Source organism: Sphaerodactylus townsendi, linkage group LG03 (genome assembly GCF_021028975.2).
Source record: "Sphaerodactylus townsendi isolate TG3544 linkage group LG03, MPM_Stown_v2.3, whole genome shotgun sequence".
Lineage (NCBI taxonomy): Eukaryota > Metazoa > Chordata > Lepidosauria > Squamata > Sphaerodactylidae > Sphaerodactylus > Sphaerodactylus townsendi.
The window spans coordinates 80,362,272-80,379,588 of NC_059427.1; the positions used below are offsets into that span (position 1 = coordinate 80,362,272).

The 17,317-nt window shown below is 42.6% G+C and overlaps 2 protein-coding genes across 3 annotated transcripts in view; both read left to right on the forward strand.

The window, feature by feature from the left end:
* The window catches only part of FAT2 (FAT atypical cadherin 2), a 105,936-nt gene extending 102,039 nt beyond the window's left edge, over positions 1–3,897 (forward strand). Inside the window, exon 24 of the mRNA XM_048491112.1 lies at positions 1,273–3,897. Within this exon, the coding sequence (XP_048347069.1) occupies positions 1,273–1,793 (521 nt within the window). The 3' untranslated portion in view covers positions 1,794–3,897. The remainder of the gene's footprint in view (positions 1–1,272) is intronic.
* Positions 3,898–6,483: 2,586 nt separating this feature from the next.
* On the forward strand, positions 6,484–10,512 carry LOC125429153 (melatonin receptor type 1A-like). 2 transcript variants are annotated; one of them, XM_048489995.1, is made up of 3 exons: positions 6,484–6,732; positions 6,926–7,236; positions 9,543–10,512. In XM_048489995.1, the coding sequence occupies exons 2-3, from the start codon at positions 7,053–7,055 to the stop codon at positions 10,322–10,324; spliced, it is 966 nt and encodes a 321-aa protein (XP_048345952.1). In that variant the 5' UTR covers positions 6,484–6,732; positions 6,926–7,052; the 3' UTR covers positions 10,325–10,512. The 2 variants fall into 2 exon arrangements, with proteins under 2 accessions (XP_048345952.1, XP_048345953.1); XM_048489996.1 differs by lacking the exon at positions 6,484–6,732 and having other exon boundaries at positions 6,915–7,236.
* The last annotated feature ends 6,805 nt before the right edge of the window (positions 10,513–17,317 follow it).

A 17,317-nucleotide genomic window follows, 5' to 3' on the forward strand; every position in this document is an offset into this window, starting at 1 on the left:
AGAGCACTAACAAGAGTACATCTTCCTCCTACATCAGTCCACCACTGTTTCATGAAACTTGTTTACAAGAGGAGAAAAGTAGTTCTTTGATGACTGTATTCCCCCTCACACATTCACACAATGGTGCATAAATCTCCCCTGGTAAATGTAACTATTGCTATAGTAGGATTCACCACAGACATTACATGAACAAAGGATGTTGCGCGTAAAGAACTCCATTAGAGGAAGTGTTAAAAAGCCTTGAGAGGGTTTGTTGTTACCTGGAAAGACCCTAAAAGGTCTGGACATACTGGGCTGGTAGAAAAGGACCAGTCATGCAGGCAACTGTGTAGAATAGTGTGAGCAGATACTCTTCCTTTGAGCTCCACCAATGGATCCCCAGATAGAATCATAGAGTTGGAAGAGACCACAAGGGCCATCAAGTCCAACCCCCTGCAATGCAGGAACACACAATCAAAGCACTCCCGACATTATGCTCATCCAGCCTCTGTTTAAAACCTCCAAAGAAGGAGATTCCATAACTCTGAGGCAGTGAATTCCACTGTTGAACAGCCCTGATGGTCAGGAAGTTCTTCTGAATGTTTACGTGGAATCTCTTTTTCTTCACCTTGAATCCATTAATTCGTGTCCTGGTCTCTGAGGCAGCAGAAAACAAGTTTGCTCCCTCTTCGACATGACATCCCTTCAAATATTTAAACATGACTATCATGTCATCCCTTAACCTACGTTTCTCCAGACTAAACATCCCCAGATCTCCCAGATCCTTAGCTTTCCTGCAACACAAACATCCTTGTCATGAATCTTGGTGCTCTTTCAGTTAGACATCTTCACACACTACACTCCAGTACACTATATTTTCAAAACTGCAAATAATTTTATCCAACTGTTCCTTCAAATCCCACATCCATGATGCCATTACATTGTTTGGTATTCAGAGCTATAGCAGCATGCCTGTGCTAAAAGGCCATTCAGCCCTGTGAGGATTTTTTTTTTCCCCTTGAGTGCATGCTTTTCTGAGCTATAATAAACCAGTATGCTGCCATGTCTATATAAATTAGCAGATGCAAAAGGAAAGAAGTACATTGTTGAGGGTATGAGATATTTCTACATATCCTTGAAAGATTATGAGGTGCTATAGTATAAGTTATCCTAGTTTTTATTATCATTCAGTATATCATTGTACAGAGGAAGACATAGAGCTGGCTAAACATGAGCAATTACCAGTTACACAATCCATTGTAAAATATTGATAACTTTGTGATTTTATTTCAGTGTATCCAGGAGAGACGATCTACTGGCCACCCAGGTACCAACCAGGAGATGTCCAAGAGTACCATCAGTATGAGGTTATTCAAGGTCCCCTTCCACCCTCTCCATGCCTTCGCCACTGTCCTTCCATAGAGTCGGATCCTGCTGCCCTTTATGGTGGATTTCCTTTTCCACTTGACCAAAACAACAAGCGAGCGCCTATCCCACCACGCTATAGCAACCAGAACCTGGAAGACTTTTTACCCCCTGTCCCTGCTGAGATACCTGCTTCCCAATGTCAGAATGAATACACGGCTATTAGCTACTACCCTTCTCAGTTGCTGGAGCACGAGGGGGCACCTTACTCCCAAGATATTGGGTACAAGAGGGTAAACATGAGACTCAGTGTGGCCCAGCCATCCTATGCAGACTGTGAGGCAAGGCCTACGTCCAATGTGAGAACTCAGCCAGGACTGCCTCCAAATTATGAGGGCTCTGACATGGTGGAGAGTGACTACGGGAGCTGTGAAGAGGTGATGTTTTAGTGAGGACTTCCACTTGACATGAGAAGGAATGCAATGCAGCAGTTTTCAGTGGCATCCACAGTAAATCTGAAGGAGAGAACTTCCTTTGAGCACAGATTTCTTGATATTTTTAATAGCAACACTGCCACACATGACATTGAAAACAAGCAGTGCTGTTCAAGTCCTCAGCCCTGTCACCTTTCGTTGCCTCGGACTGAATCTCAGATGGATCTTGTTGCTGTTTTTTTAGTTGGGCGACATCTGGAGAAAACAAAGGGTGCCTATCAAGAAATGTAACAGCATTTCTGTTCAGCACTAAGTGCAATTTCTTCTCACTGATATTGGTTCCCTTAAAAACACTGGCAATTGCATTGCCAGTTCCCTGTCAACTGTGCAGAACAGTTTGCTGTCAGGGAAAAAGAAAAGCTAGAGTGCATCGTAACCAAGCAATGGCAGACATTGGTGGTTGCCAGGAGAGTAGAAAATCAGGGATGAACACCACAGGGAAACTTTAACAAAGGCAGAGTAACAATGAGAAATTTCTCTGTTGCGCCTTTGGTTCCGGTACCAGCACCACAAATTTTGGACTGGATTGAAAATAAGAGCATTTCACATTTGATCATTCCTTAGCTCATTCATCCTGCAGGAAAGGGACAGGGAGAGGGATAGAGAGAACCGCTACATTTTTCTAGCAATAAATGATGCTATGCAGAATGTATTATCTGATATCACAGTGGTGGTTGTAGGTCAGATAAAGGCTTTGGCAGTAACAAGCATAAAGGTATTAAAGTAGGTTCCATTTTTCACCTGGAAATCTGCCTCTTGCCTCATTTGTACCATAAGCATAGCTTGGTGTCCTTTCTATTAAGAACAGCACAAGAGCTCTGTAGGAATCCAATCTAGAAGCTCATGGGTGGAGACAGAGTCCATTCTGTGATTCTTGTAATTAACCATAGCCTGTCTCATCAAGTGTCTCCATGTACCTGCCCAAAGAGACAAGGAACAAAGAGAACATGCACCTCTATCAGCTTTCGCACATGCCATGAACCACAGACATCTAACAAAGATGTCCTGCTGATGTACATGCACAACACTGTGCAAGGTTGTGTGAAAAAGGGTGAGTGAGAGAGTGTCTGTTTACGGGCAAGCGTGCCTGGGGGGAAAGAGAGCAATCTCATCCCAAAATTGAATGTGGAGTGAATTATTTAATACAAGGCTGGCCTGTATATCTTTAATGCTTCCTTATGCACTATTTCTCTGTGAGAGTTTATTGTGTACATTTGTTTATATAAAAAGCAATAAAAGAACCTTTTAAAAATGTTTTACTTAACGGATTAATTTTGGTTTTGTGCTGACAATCATGTTCCAGTTTACATCTCCCAGAATAAAGACAGGAGGGGCTGGGAGTGGAATTTTGATTCAGACTTCAGTCACCCTGACAATAGGACAGCATTTAGATCTTACATGCTGATTCAGCACATTATGAAGACTTTGCCTAGATCCAGCTGTATTTGCAGTTATGGAGTCACACCAAATTTTGTATCCATCAAGTTCACATGTGGCTGTTTGTGATACAGATGTGCACCCAAATGCACATCCAAAATGGCCAAAAACATGGCAGGTTTCTTACGTACATGGATATTCCTTGCTGGGTAAAGGACACTGTGCTCAGTTTACAGTTTTCAGAGGCCTGAAATACCAGCGGGTGCTTGTTAGTGGATTTGGGGTTTCAGTACCAGAACATGTATAGCACCTTGGTGATAAAATGTCAGCTTTACTGTGCCTCCAAAAAATTATCCTGTCTTCTGGAAAAGGATTTCAGAATATCTCAACATGTCTTTGTACATTTCATTTTCCATGCATAGCGTTATTCTGTCACTGTGTGTGTTCCTGTACTGTGCACTTACTACTATAATGGATTAACAAAAAAGATTAAACGTTGCATGTCTTTGCTGTCATGAGGTCCTGGACAAGGGCCAGCAATGCATAACATTTATGCTACATGTCAGAAATTACTGTAAAATGTTTTTTCTATGTGGGGGTGGCCTCAGTCTCTGGGGGACTGCACTATTATTCCGGAGCCCTCAGAAATAAAAAGAAAATTATGCCAACCACAGATCTAAAATGAGTTGTTGGTGAACTTGTAATCATTGGTTGGACTAAAGAAGGAATGCCGGGGGGGAGGGGGGGTAGCTACATGCATGCTCTTCTAATTTGCAGCCAGATGTGCAGAGGCTACTTTGTAATAACTACAGACACAGCTTGGATTGAATTATTAATTATTATACCGAAGCTGGGCGAGCAAGAGGAGTGCATCTTATCTGCCGGTCAGCATCCATGGCTGATCCCGGCTTCAACCCCAAACTTAACGGGGAGGACTGAGAGGTACTGGGCCTTCTTTGTGGCGCCACCCTGCTGGGGTGTCAGGCTCAGCAGCAGAGGCCTCTGCGGCATGCGCCCCGAGCCCGCCCCGCCCCCAGCCTCTTATGGAGGCCCCCTTAGGCAGGGAGGACTGGCATGCAAGCTCGCCCCCCCCCAAAAAAGATGTGCTCCTCTGCCCCAACCACCCCACAAGGGCTGCGACAATAAAGCTAAAATCCCATCCCTTGCTTCAGGGAGGGTGGGTGGGTCAGTTTGCTTCCAGGCGTCGAAAAAGGGGGCAGAGCAACCGCGTGCTGCCTTATATAGGGCGCATGCTTCACCCTAATGCCCACGTGCACCAGCACGGTCATTGCCGGGTGGTCAGGCGCAGCCGCCCAGCCGGCCCACAGTCACACATGCCCCTCCTCTGGAGCTCTTACCATGTGCTCTGCCCCCTAGTTGATTTTAGTGCCATGATTTCTTCCAAAATGATTAGAACCAAGAAATATGAGCTAATAGAAAAGTTATAAGTCACTGTGATAGAACTTAAGGTAACTATTTAAGAGGCCCCATAATATTAACAAAATGTATATTGTTCTAATATTTAAATGTAGCAATTGCTTTTGTATTTATAGGCCCTTCATAATTTGAGGCCCCAAGGTATAGGTCTGTGTATCAATCTGGCTCTTGAAAGAGAAATTGTTAAGAAATGTGATGGCACTATTTTTATTGAAGGACTTTCAAGAGGTAAAATAGCTGAAAAAGAAACAGAAGGGTGCATAAGGCAACTTCTGTCAGGTTTTGTCCTACCCTCATTCCCATATAAGAATTGTGAGCAAAACCAGAGAATTTGTGGAATCAGAGATAGAACTGGTATTATCTGGCAACACTGTTTTGAGCTCAGATTTCAGTATAGCTGCTATACTATGTCCAAATGGTTCCTCAAGAGATAACCAAAGCTAGAAAGAAGGGCTAGATGTGATATTATTGTATGTAGGATTCCAACTTGCATGAGTAAGGCACAGTGTGGGATGAAAGGCACCCTATAACCTGTGAGATGGCAACTTTTAAGGCAATGGCTGGGTGAGAGAAAACAACTTAAAAGCAAGTAACACCCCACACCCACTTTCCTCTCACCCTGGTATGCTGCAAATGGGTTCCAGGGAACAAGCTTATTGTGTGAAGGAGTGTGCATTGAACAGAGCTGTCATTGTTCATCCTTGCCTGTTGGTTGAAATGTGAAAATTAAATTGTTCTTTTAAAATAGCATCTTTCAAAGAAGAGGTTTTTTTTCTGACTGCAAAACTCCTATCAGCTCTCTTTGATCTGCTCTCTTTCATGTAAAGAAACTGGGTTACTCTGTGGAGGGACTGGGAAAGGCTGTCTTTTACATAACAAAATTCTCAGCAGGTGTTTTAGATCATAAAAGTTGGAGCCAGGTAGCAAACTAAGTTGAGAAATTAAGATCACGCCAAATGGTTCCTGCTTTTCTTTCTCAAAATGCAGTTGTATGCAGTTAATCTAACCTAAATTAACTGATGAACTCTGCATACATTTGCACAGTCAATTTCCTATCACTAAAGCAAGGAAGTCTTCTATCTATATCCATTTGTTCTGGTATCTCCCCAGCTCAGGGTACCTAAAGCCTCCAGGCAACAGGAGTCCTTGGGAGATTAGAGAACATGGTACACATATTTGTTATAAAATTATATTGATATGAGAATCCCTGACTGGAGAGTGTTTTCTGATTTTGCTGGACATTTTTTTTTTTGCAGTTCCTTATTGCAATCTGCAGAGTGTGAATCCCAAGTTAAATGTGTCGGATAGATTCTATCCTTTAAGAATTTCGTCCCTTTTTCCAAACAGTTTTTGACTGAATGAACAAATATTGTGCTATTCATAGTATCCGGAAGCCAAGAGATTTGCTTTGTGAAGCTGTTCGATTTGAATGGAGACGGGACTGGGACAGCAGGGGCAAGATTTCTCCACGCTGCAAACTTATTTATTCAGTTCCCTACGCGCTGCTGAAGAGAAATTTTCCCCAGTGTTGTATTTCCAGCCTGCCCGTGACCGAGGAGAGCAACTGCGGGATAACAGAGAAGCAGAAACAGCCGAAAAGTCAAGAGAGTGGCAAATGCACGGCGTGGATGGCGGCCCTGCCTCGCACCTTAGTGAACGTGCGCCTTTGAAGCAATGGCTACGAATAGGGTTGCCAACTCATGGTTTTAAACACTTTGAGATTTGGGAGTTGGAGCCTGTGGGGACGGGAAGGAACCTCAACAGGAAATAATGCCACAGAGTCCAGCCTTCACAGCAGCCCTTATCTCCAGAGAAATTGAGCTTAGTCGCTTGGAGAACTGCAAAACCGGGAGATCTTCAGGTTGCAACCTTAGCTAAGAAGCACTCTGCAATCAACTGCAGCGGCTCCTGGCGGGAAAAAGCCTGGCCACGCGCCCCTTCGGCGCCGAAAGAGCAAAGCTGGAAGGAGAAAGGGCGGCGGGAAGTGGGATCTCCCGGGCTGGAGAGGGACGCGAGCCGGCCGGCACAATGCCTTCGTGCGCCTGGCTGCACTTTGAGCGGCAGCAACAGCTACGAAAAGGTTGGTTGCATATTCCTTGAGAGGCGGCTGGACGAACTCCTGGAATGTTTCGCTCTGCGGAGGGTAGAGCCAAGACCCCCGGGGGTGGAGCTGGCGAAGCCACGCGGCTCTCGCCCGGCGCAAACGACTTCGAAGCCTGCCAGCTTTGGTGAGAGGACGTTTTGCGTGAGTTCGTGTTTCTCTTTTGGTCCAGGGACTGGTGAGCAGAGTTGGCTTTGGATCGGCTGTCGCGAGAGGCTGGGGCTGGTTGTCTGGCTTGGCCGCGCTTGGCCCGCGTTATCCTCCCACCTACTTCTGGAGAGGGGACCAGCAGAGGGAGAATGACAGAGGCGGGGCTATTACCGAGGAATGGGTCTGCGGGCTCAGGAAGGAAAGAGGACCTCTATCCAGCTTGGGTGGCGAGCCTTCTCGCAGCCATCCTCATCCTCACCATTGCTGTGGACATCCTGGGCAACCTCCTAGTGATACTGTCAGTCTACCAGAACAAGAAGTTGAGGAAAGCAGGTAATAGGGTTGCTGGCCCATTCCCACTTTTTACATCATCTCATATACCTAATCCTGTAACCTTTAGGAAATAGCTGTGTCCACTTCTGCAGCCAAAATTAAAGACAACGTGAATCAACACCATGAGAATTCTGTGGCAGGATTTCATCTTGTGCATGCCACTAGGTGCAAAAGAGAGAGGGGGAGAAAATGAATGTAAATAATTACTATTATTATAGTAAATAATTACTATTATTATTATGTATCTGCCTGAGTTTTGTAGTTCACTTCCAGTTTATGACAGTAAAATATTTGAGGACACTTCTGAACCAAGAATATATATCCAGATTATATTGGCTAATAACTGTTGATGGATCTTTCCTATGGAACATCTGTGATATTTATTATTCAAACCACTATATCAGGGTTGCCAGATGATAATTACATTTTGCCTAATGCTATCTTTTTTCAATTTAGACTCATCTGCAGCGAGGTAGGTATAGATTTTTTATGGGGGGGTTCAGGGGTAGGGCCACACCCCCACACCCCCCTAGGGCATGGCCATGCCTTCCCAAGCCCCCCCCCCCCCCGCCTAACGCTCATAAAAGCAGCTCTCCAAGGCTGGGGATGGCAGACTTCCCTGCCCTCCCCTGCCCCCCACTAGCTGGGCTCCCAGCCGTCAGCTGGCAGTTCCTTCTGCCCTCCCCTCTGGGCAGATGCATAGAGGGAAAATGGAACCCAGTGCAAAAACTGAGTTTTGCCTCCCCCGGCAGCTGCTGTGATGCTGGAATCCACCCCCAAACAGCATCACTTTCAATGGTGTTTAAACTAGAGAGCCCAAATTCTCCTTTTAAATCCACCTTAAAGGGAGAATCTGGGGTCCCCAGTTAAACAACATTGAAAGTGATGCTGTTTTGGGGTGGATTATCCCCCACCGTGAAACAGGATCACTTTCAATGTGGCGTAGTGGTTAAAAGCAGGTGCATTCTAATCTGGAGGAACCAGGTTTGATTCCCTGCTCTGCTGCTTGAACTGTGGAGGCTTATCTGGAGAATTCACAGGCCAGCTGGGTTACCTTGAGCTAGTCACAGCTTTTCGGAGCTCTCTCAGCCCCACCCACCTCACAGGGTGTTTGTTGTGAGGGGGGAAGGTCAAGGAGATTGCAAGCTCCTTTGAGTTTCCTACAGGAGAGAAAGGGAGGATATAAATACCAACTCTTCTAAACTGAGGACCTCATATTCTCCCTTTAAATCCATGCTGAAAGGGGTGGATTTAAAAGGAGAATATGGGGAAATTTGGGGGGTCCTGCTGTCAGGGGTGCAATTGTTAAGCAAGCAGCACCAAACTTTTAGGGTATCTTTAGGAGACTCTCCTAATGATACCACCTAGGTTTGGTGAAGTTTGGTTCAGAGGGTCCAAAGTTATGGACCCTCAAAGGTCCCCATCTCCAGTTCTTCTTCATAGTTTTGTCACACAAACAGCTGTAAGTTCATTCTCTGTAGCCTCTTCTCCCATATTTCTTCATTGACTCAAGCTTCTTTCATCCAGTCCACATATATTATCTATATCTTCAAATTTTCATTCTGTTTATCTTGCCACATCTTATTTTTGGTTAATATATCGAAAATATCAAGTGTCACTTGTTCCCAGATATATTCTAACTATTTCTGAAGTGTCCATTTTTTCTTTTCTTTCCAGCCCAGGGCTATTGTTGCATGGGCTGCTTTAATCATTATTTTATACATATAGCTATATTGTTTATCCACCCTTCTGTCTTCCATTACACCCATGAAAATTAAGTCGTTATTTAAATCAATATTAATCTTCACCAGTTTGTCGATATATAACATGAATTCCTTATCATCTACCATTTATTTGTATATATCACGGCCGGATTCAACTGGTTGTGGTGGGTTTTCTGGGCTGTGTGGCCGTGGTCTGGTGGATCTTGTTCCTAACGTTTCACCTGCATCTATGGCTGGCATCTTCAGAGGTGTATCACAGAGGGAAGTCTGTTACACACCGAAGATGCCAGTCACAGATGCAGGCGAAATGTTAGGAACAAGATCCACCAGACCACGGCCACACAGCCCGGAAAACCCACCACAACCAGTTGTATCTTGGAGGTTTCTTATAAAATGGATCTCTCCTTTATATATGGCGGAACAGATCAATCTCAGGTATAAATTGGCGAGTGCCCCATTCACTTATGTGAAGTGATTTGAGACACAGGCAGGTATAATTATATTGAAGAAATAAGCCCCACTAAATCCTCATCATGTTTATAACTCACATTATCTTTGAAGCTCCTCTCTTTTTAATTCCAGGGAATGCCTTTGTGGTCAGCCTGGCGATTGCAGACTTGCTGGCTGCTTTGTACCCCTTCCCATTGGCTCTGATAGCCATTTTCCATGACGACTGGGTGATGGGAGGCTTACACTGCCAGGTGAGCGGTTTTCTGATGGGCATGAGCGTCATAAGCTCCGTCTTCAACATTACCGGCATTGCCATTAACCGCTATTGCTACATTTGCCATAGCCTGAAATTCGACAGGCTTTTCTCCTGCCCCAACACACTCTTCTACGTGGGGCTAGTTTGGGCCCTTACCTTGCTGGCAATCATGCCGAACCTCTTTGTGGAATCCCTAAAGTATGATCCTCGAGTCTATTCTTGTACTTTTTCCCAATCCGTCAGCTCCCTTTACACTATAGCAGTGGTAGTCATTCATTTCTTCTTGCCTATCACCATTGTCAGCTATTGCTACCTAAGAATCTGGATCCTCGTGCTCCAGGTACGGCGGAGAGTCAAGCCAGATGTCCAACCCAGAATAAAGCCTCATGACTTCTGGAACTTTCTGACCATGTTTATTGTCTTTGTTCTCTTTGCTATCTGCTGGGCTCCACTGAACCTCATTGGCTTTGCAGTTGCCCTGAAACCAACACTGGATTCCTCCATGCCCAAATGGCTCTTCACAGCAAGCTATTTCATGGCCTACTTTAACAGCTGCCTGAATGCTGTGATTTACGGGGCACTGAACCACAGTTTCAGAAAGGAGTACAAGAGGATCATGCTCACTCTTTGCCAACCACCAGCCTTTAGAGCTGGCTAAAAAATCAAAATGGGGTGAGAAGGCTGATTTTGAGGTCATATAGTAGGATAAAGTTTGCAGAAATATTTGGTGCATCTCAAAGGAATCTATAATTCTGCATACATTTGCTCAAGCAGGATCTGAAAGGGCCAGCTGTGGTTAATCCTCTGTGAATTCAATGAGGTTGGCATAGCCTTAGAAGGCTTAACTCTTAGAACACTCTGTCTTGTTGGCAAAATGATATTGTTAATGTCTAAATGAAACCTCAGAGCTAAAATACTTGTGAATGCCAGTGACTGGGGAGGGCAACAACTGGGGTGGCTTTGGGCTTCCAAAGCTGTTCTTTTATGGCTTATAGAAGCATCTGTTTGGCCACTGGGAAACAGGATGCTGGACTAGCTAGATCACTAGTCTGATCCAACAGGGCTTTTATGTTTGTTAATAGAGTTAAATTAAGCAACTGTTTAGCAACAAAGTTATGTTATGAATTAAGTGGATTGTTGAAACCTCTCAGAGTTCTCTTATTCCCATTGAGCTTGACATGGTTTAGTAGCAGTCATCTGACTGAATGAAGAACCTTTTGTTAATGAACTTTGGTTGGGAGAAATCTCCCTGCAGGGTCTTCTGTCTGAAAGCCAGCATGATATAATGGTTAAGAGCAGTGGACTCTAATCTGGAGAACTGGATTTGTTTTCCCGTTCCTATACATGGAGCCTACTGCATGACTATAAGCTAGTCACAGTTCATTCAAACTCTCTCAGTCTCAGTTACCTCACAACGTGTCTGTTGCATGGAGAGGAAGAGAAAAGGAGTTCATAAGCTACTTTGAGAAGCCTTACAAGTGTGCATTTATTACCCTGGAAACTGATAGTCTGCAAAGCCCATGTTTAAGATACACTCCTAGCAATGTTATGGTGAAATTCCTTGTCAATGACATATAGCTTTCACTGAGTGAAGTGACCCCTAGTGGGTACAAAGCAAATCTTTACTGAAGCTCCTGGAGAAGATGCAGGCAAAACGTCAGGAGAGAATGCTGCTAGAACAAGGCCATACAGCCCGGAAAACCAATGTTATTCTGATGGTTATTGATTGGATGCCAAGATTACCTTTCAGATTCCCAAAGCAGAATTTTTTCCTACCTTTGCATGCATTCCTTATGTCCAGTTTGCAGAACCATCCCAATCCAGCTTGGAGGGCGAGTGTGCAAAAATACAGGTATGTACATTAAAAATATGCCTATTAGGAAGAAGAGGAAGGAGGAGGAGGAGTAGTTTGGATTTATATCCCCCCTTTCTCTCCTGCAGGAGACTCAAAGGGGTTTACAATCGCCTTGCCCTTCCCCCCTTACAACAAACACCCTGTGAGGTGGGTGGGGCTGAGAGAGCTCCGAAAAGCTGACTAGCCCAAGGTCACCCAGCTGGCGTGTGTGGGAGTGTACAGGCTAATCTGAATTCCCCAGATAAGCCTCTACAGCTCAGGCGGCAGAGCTGGGAATCAAACCCGGTTCCTCCAGATTAGATACACAAGCTTTTAACCTCCTACGCCACTGCTGCTCCTCTCCACTTTGGACAATCCTCATTCCTCAAACCCTCACTCTAATTCCATTTATCTATCCATTGAACTCTGTAATAAAGGTCACTTAGAAGTCCTATACCTCATGTATTCGGGTTGTTTACCTTAAAGTATTTGGAGGGAAGTGTGCTCTTGTGCAAATCTTCATGAAGAAGACAAGGGCTGGGATATACCTGTGGATTCTGACTGATGTTAATTGTATTCTTATATTGGACAGGGGACCAAGATAGATTAGTGGGAGCCCATTTAGGGTTCCTCCTATGCATGTGGCTAAAAAAAAAAAGAGAAGGTAGACTGCCAGGGGCTGCTCCATCATGTCAGAGCAGGCTTGGTAAGGCCGGCAGCAGCAGTAGGAGGAGATGAAGTAGAGGAGCTAGCCAGACTGTATCTAGGAACTGACCCAAAGGACAGGTTGTAAACAGGTCCTTCCAGATGTTCTGCAGAATTGCTGTTCTTGCCTGGAGTTACTAACATGAACCAAACAAAATATGCAGTACACAGTTGAGGCAGCAGCTATGGCATGTAGGGAACATTTGAGAAAGAAAAAAAATTGTTGCAGAGGGAATGGATACTGTTTCTTCAGCAGCTGGAAATTGCTCTGCTCTAGATGAAAAATAGTCAAATACCAGCTTAGAAATCTGGTCCCGAACAAAGCAAACGTAGGCCTGGTTTTCACAAATGGCAAATCAGGCCATGGAACAGGATGGAAATAATACTTCAGATTGGGATAAACTTATCACATTTTTATGCAAAATATAAGTGGAATGAGTAATCCACTGATGAGACTTTTAAAGCCACATAAAAGCAACACAATATGTTTAAAATAAACCATTATAGAATCCTTGTCAAAGTAAAAAACAGACTTTATTGAGTAAACACCAATAAAAGAACATGATCTAGGTACAAGCACCATCATACATCAAGACAGTTCTTCCCCACTCGATAGGTGCGGAAGCAAAAGTGCATGCTCACAATATATACAGATTGAGGTACAAATAAACGTACATTGACTGATTCAAGATAAATACACACACCTTTTTTTGTCCAAAACCATCTCATCCAGAAAAATTATTTTGATGGGCTAATTTTATGCATTTCTTTTTTCAACTCACTAAAATTTATTTGAATTCATTTGATTCTGCAATATTAAAAAAATGCTGAATTTTTTTGTAATTGAGTTGACAATTCTGTCTTCTAGTTAACCACATAGAAAGCCCCAGTGCTCCCAATCCAGAGTACCAGGGCTTAAAATCAACCCTAAAAACTGGATTTGCACAAGGAACAGACTTTTTCCTCTTCATGATCATCTATGGAAAGAGCAGCAAATGTGTGCCTCAGACTACAAAGGTTTGGTTCATGCTGGAGCCACTGCTGGAAGGCTGGTTAACAAGTTTCTTCCCCCAAAATTCTGAGGAAGGCCCTAGCTGCAATGTGAATTTTATAAACAGGCTGCAAAACTGCAGCCATTTTTAATAAATAAATAAATATCCAAGCACATATTTGGTTGAAATTCCCTTTTATCTACTGTCAAAGTAAAAATAAAATGCCCAACTACATAGTCTGCACTTGTAAAAACGGATTAACATTCAACTAGAGAGAGGGTAGTTTTTAAATTATCTGGTGACAATTCCCTAGAAAACAGTAAAGGGACTCTTGTCTTATTTTTCTCCTGCAAAAAGGTGCAGACAGTGAACATATAGGGCAATTTTTTGGGATTCAGTTCTATAAAGCTGAACTACTATTAGTGTTCCGTGCTGCTAAGGTATAGTTTATTTCTACAGTATTTTATTTTAGATGGAAGTAAGCGGGACAGTTCGTATCTCACATACCTCCCAAAGACTGATGCATTCCTGGAAACATACAAAACTGCACAATCACCCCTATCACCAACAGTAGATGTTAAAGTAGAAATAAACCTGTTACTATGTACATAACTTTTCCCCATTAGGAAAGGATGTTAAAGCAGTTAATTGTTTAGGAATCCAGAATCATTGCCATGTTTGCTGAAAGGAATACTCACAGAGTTCAATCAGAATAAATATTTTACAGAACTGTTAACAATGACAGATTAAGACAATTACAGACTTGTAGCCAAACGTTTGTTTCTAAATTCTATGGCAGCAAATGCATAATATTAATGGCATGGATGCAATGTGAAGGGCTAGACTATTGACACCAATACCTTCCGCTAATACAAGGCAGCATTACCTAACTTCTACGTGGTGGAAGTTCTATGAAACTCAGGGGAATAGTGTCCCAACCCAAATTGTCATGACTGCTGTTCTCCAGTAGTTTATATGCATGCTTGTTTCTCCCTCCCCTGCCATAGCACTGAGATGAGCTCTACAGCAACATGAAGGCAAAGCAAGTTCTACAAGAACTGTTTCACCATCTCACCATTCTTGCTTCTTACATACATCTCTTTTTAAAAACTCAATACTCTCCTACAATACACAGGTGCAAGGTTTTTTTTTTACTCCTCCTCAATATATAATGGTTGTCTTCAGTTTCTCTTCCATAAAACAACAGAAAATATTCATGACCACGGATTATACTTGCATTCCTACATTGCCCTGAGAGAGACTTCAGAAATTTAAACCTGTTGGCTGTGGCAGAACTATTCTAACAGGCTGATTCAAAGATCTATAAAAGAAGGTTCAACCTAAATGCCAGTTCATAAATTATTAATGTGGAAACTTCTTGTGTGAATATACCACTGAGTCAGTATCATGGTAACGTCACTTAAAATTTGTGCAAATATTTGATCTACTTGTGTTGGCACCACAGGACCTAATTTCTACCTATTTATATAGCAGGATTATGCTTTGGTAACATCTGTACAGGTGTTCTGGAATGAGCAAAATGGTAATAGGTTGAATCCAGACTGAACCGTCAGTTTCCATTGATTCTCCATTCCCACTGCAGAGTCCCCTGCATGCTGTTAGTCTATCCTGCAAGAACAGGATTTGATGGAGATCACTGACCTGCAGTTGGAGTGGGGAAGCAGGCAGTTCCATTCCAGTAATTGAATATTTAGTCTCAATCCAATCCAATGTTACAGCAAGAACAACCAGAGCATGTGATGAATTTGCTTGGCTTTACACCTGGGTGCCTGGAACCTCCTGTCTCCCTCCCTGTGTAAGAAGAGGCATTTCTTGTGACTAGTTCCCTTATTTACAATCTCTGGGAGATTTAAATTAGATAAAACACTATGGTTTTGAAAATACCAAGACTGAATTTGAAATGGAATTATGTACCAATGATGAACATATTATTTAAAAAATGTACAAATTACTGTTGAGATGAAATGGAAGAAGTGAAAGGATGCATGAGAACATGGGCCACTAATTTTGGGTGTGATATACAAATAGAGCAATGAGAGAATATGTGGTCAAGGGATCTTAAATTTACATTGAGCTCTCATCTACAAGAGAATTTTTATAAAAGGATGTATTGATGGTATGTGACACCAAGAAAATTAGTGAAGATGTACAAAAACATTTCTAATAAGTGTCAGAAATAGGAACACCAAGAAGGAACATTTTACTATTCATGGTGGACTTTTGAAAAAGCTAAGGAGTATTGGAGGTCAATACATTCAATAGTACAAAAGACTTTTAAAATGAATATAGAATTGAAGTCAGAAGCTTCCTTGTTGGGACTTATGGACAGATCTCTCAAGAAAAAAAATGGAACCTTGTTTTTATGCATGACATCAGCTGCAAGAATACTTTATGCACAAAAATGGAACTCTTCAGAGATACCTGCAATGGAAGAATGGTGGGTGAAGGTTTTGGAGTTGGGGGAGATGCCAAACTCACTTCATTACTTTTAAAAAATTGGTTTAGTAAAATTTTTGGATAATTGGAACTTGTTGATGGATTACTTTGGTAAAACAGAAAAAAGTAAAATGATTAGTGATTTTGAAGATTAATGGATTATTATTGTAAACCTTAACAGAGAAAAGTCTTACTCATCAGTAGTGGTTGTTAGGTTGGAACTTTAAGTATGTGCATTAAAGAGCAACTGATTATTTTTTTTCTTCTCACACATGATGACTGGGAATCCTTATGTTAAGTGCACTTTCTATAGTTTCTGATCTTTTTTCCTTTCCTTTTTGCAAGCATTTTAAGCACTAATAAAATTTGACATAAACCATATAGGAAGAGATGTGCTCTTAAAAGTGTAAAATGCACTGAATGAGCACTTTGGAGGATGAGAAGAGGGATGGTGATCATTTCTTTAATAACAGTATTAACAGATAGACATATTCATCAGGTTTCTTATTTGAAGCCAGAGTATACTAAATTCTTAAAAGGGAAACTGGCTTCTAAATAACACTATCCTGTATCAAGTTACCCATACTTGAATGAAGCTATTTCGTTCGGGAACTATGAACATTGAAGCACTATGTTTGGCTGTTTTGCTCCAACCTATAAGAAGTCCAAACTTCTCTGTCACAGGTGTATGAAGCAGCCATATTGCTTGACTGCTCCAACAAAGAAGCTCTACCTCCTACAGAGGCATATTGGGGTGAAATGGTGCCCGGGGACAACACCTGCTCCGAGCGCCTGTGCTCATGGGTGGGGGCGGCTCAGATGGGCACTGTAGCAGCAGGCCGGCTGCTGGAAGGAGTTGGCTTGGATGGGCACTGCAGCAGCAGGCCGGCTCTGTCCTTAGGCGCCTCCCCCGCACTGATCCAGCTTTTTTGAACCAGGTAAGTGTGGGAAAGGAGGGGGGGCGATTTATTGTGCCCAGGGTCATTTGATCCCACCTGTCCTCTTGGACAATACACCACTGACCTTATGCTCTTTTTTTTAAAACTGGGAAGCCAAGCTCAGAAGCTTTTGGCTTACTGAATAAAAGATAGGCATCTCAGTTCAGTCTATATGCATGTTAGAACTTTAGAAGCTGGACTATGGTAGGTTCAACAAATAAATGAATGCCATAGCTCACACAATGAAACAAAATTAAGTTTAAAACTTGATCTGTTTGTGCTCTGAAGCTTAACATGTTAACATGCAAATTATTATTTCATGATTATATATCTAGCACAAGGTAAGACCTATATTTTTGACAACATTATTTGGGCCTTGTCAAAGCAAATTGGCACTTAAAATTGTATTCTTTTGCCCCAGGCTATAAATAGGAGCCATTTGTAATGGCTTACAGCAGCAAAATAGTGAAGAAATAATACGTTCCAGTATCTACCAAAATTAAAAGGGGCAGAGTTTTCTGCCCCCGTAAACTAGATTTTGTGTGATCACTGTTTCCACTTTGCCCGGCATTTTTTTTTTTTAGCAAGCGAGCAGGAGAATTCTACTGCAAACTTCACCAAAAAGATGGAAGATTGCATCCTGCAACTGACCATCCCCAGCTGTGAATACACAACTGCAAATAAATTTACTTCTTTTTAAAAATCGCTTTCTATAGTGCATTCCC

Bases quoted from the DNA above. Each gene is read 5' to 3' on its own strand.
- LOC125429153 (XM_048489995.1), top strand. From the start codon at position 7,053: ATGACAGAGGCGGGGCTATTACCGAGGAATGGGTCTGCGGGCTCAGGA. The intron at 7,237-9,542 runs GTAATAGGGTTG...TTTTAATTCCAG, and splicing joins CAAGAAGTTGAGGAAAGCAG to GGAATGCCTTTGTGGTCAGC.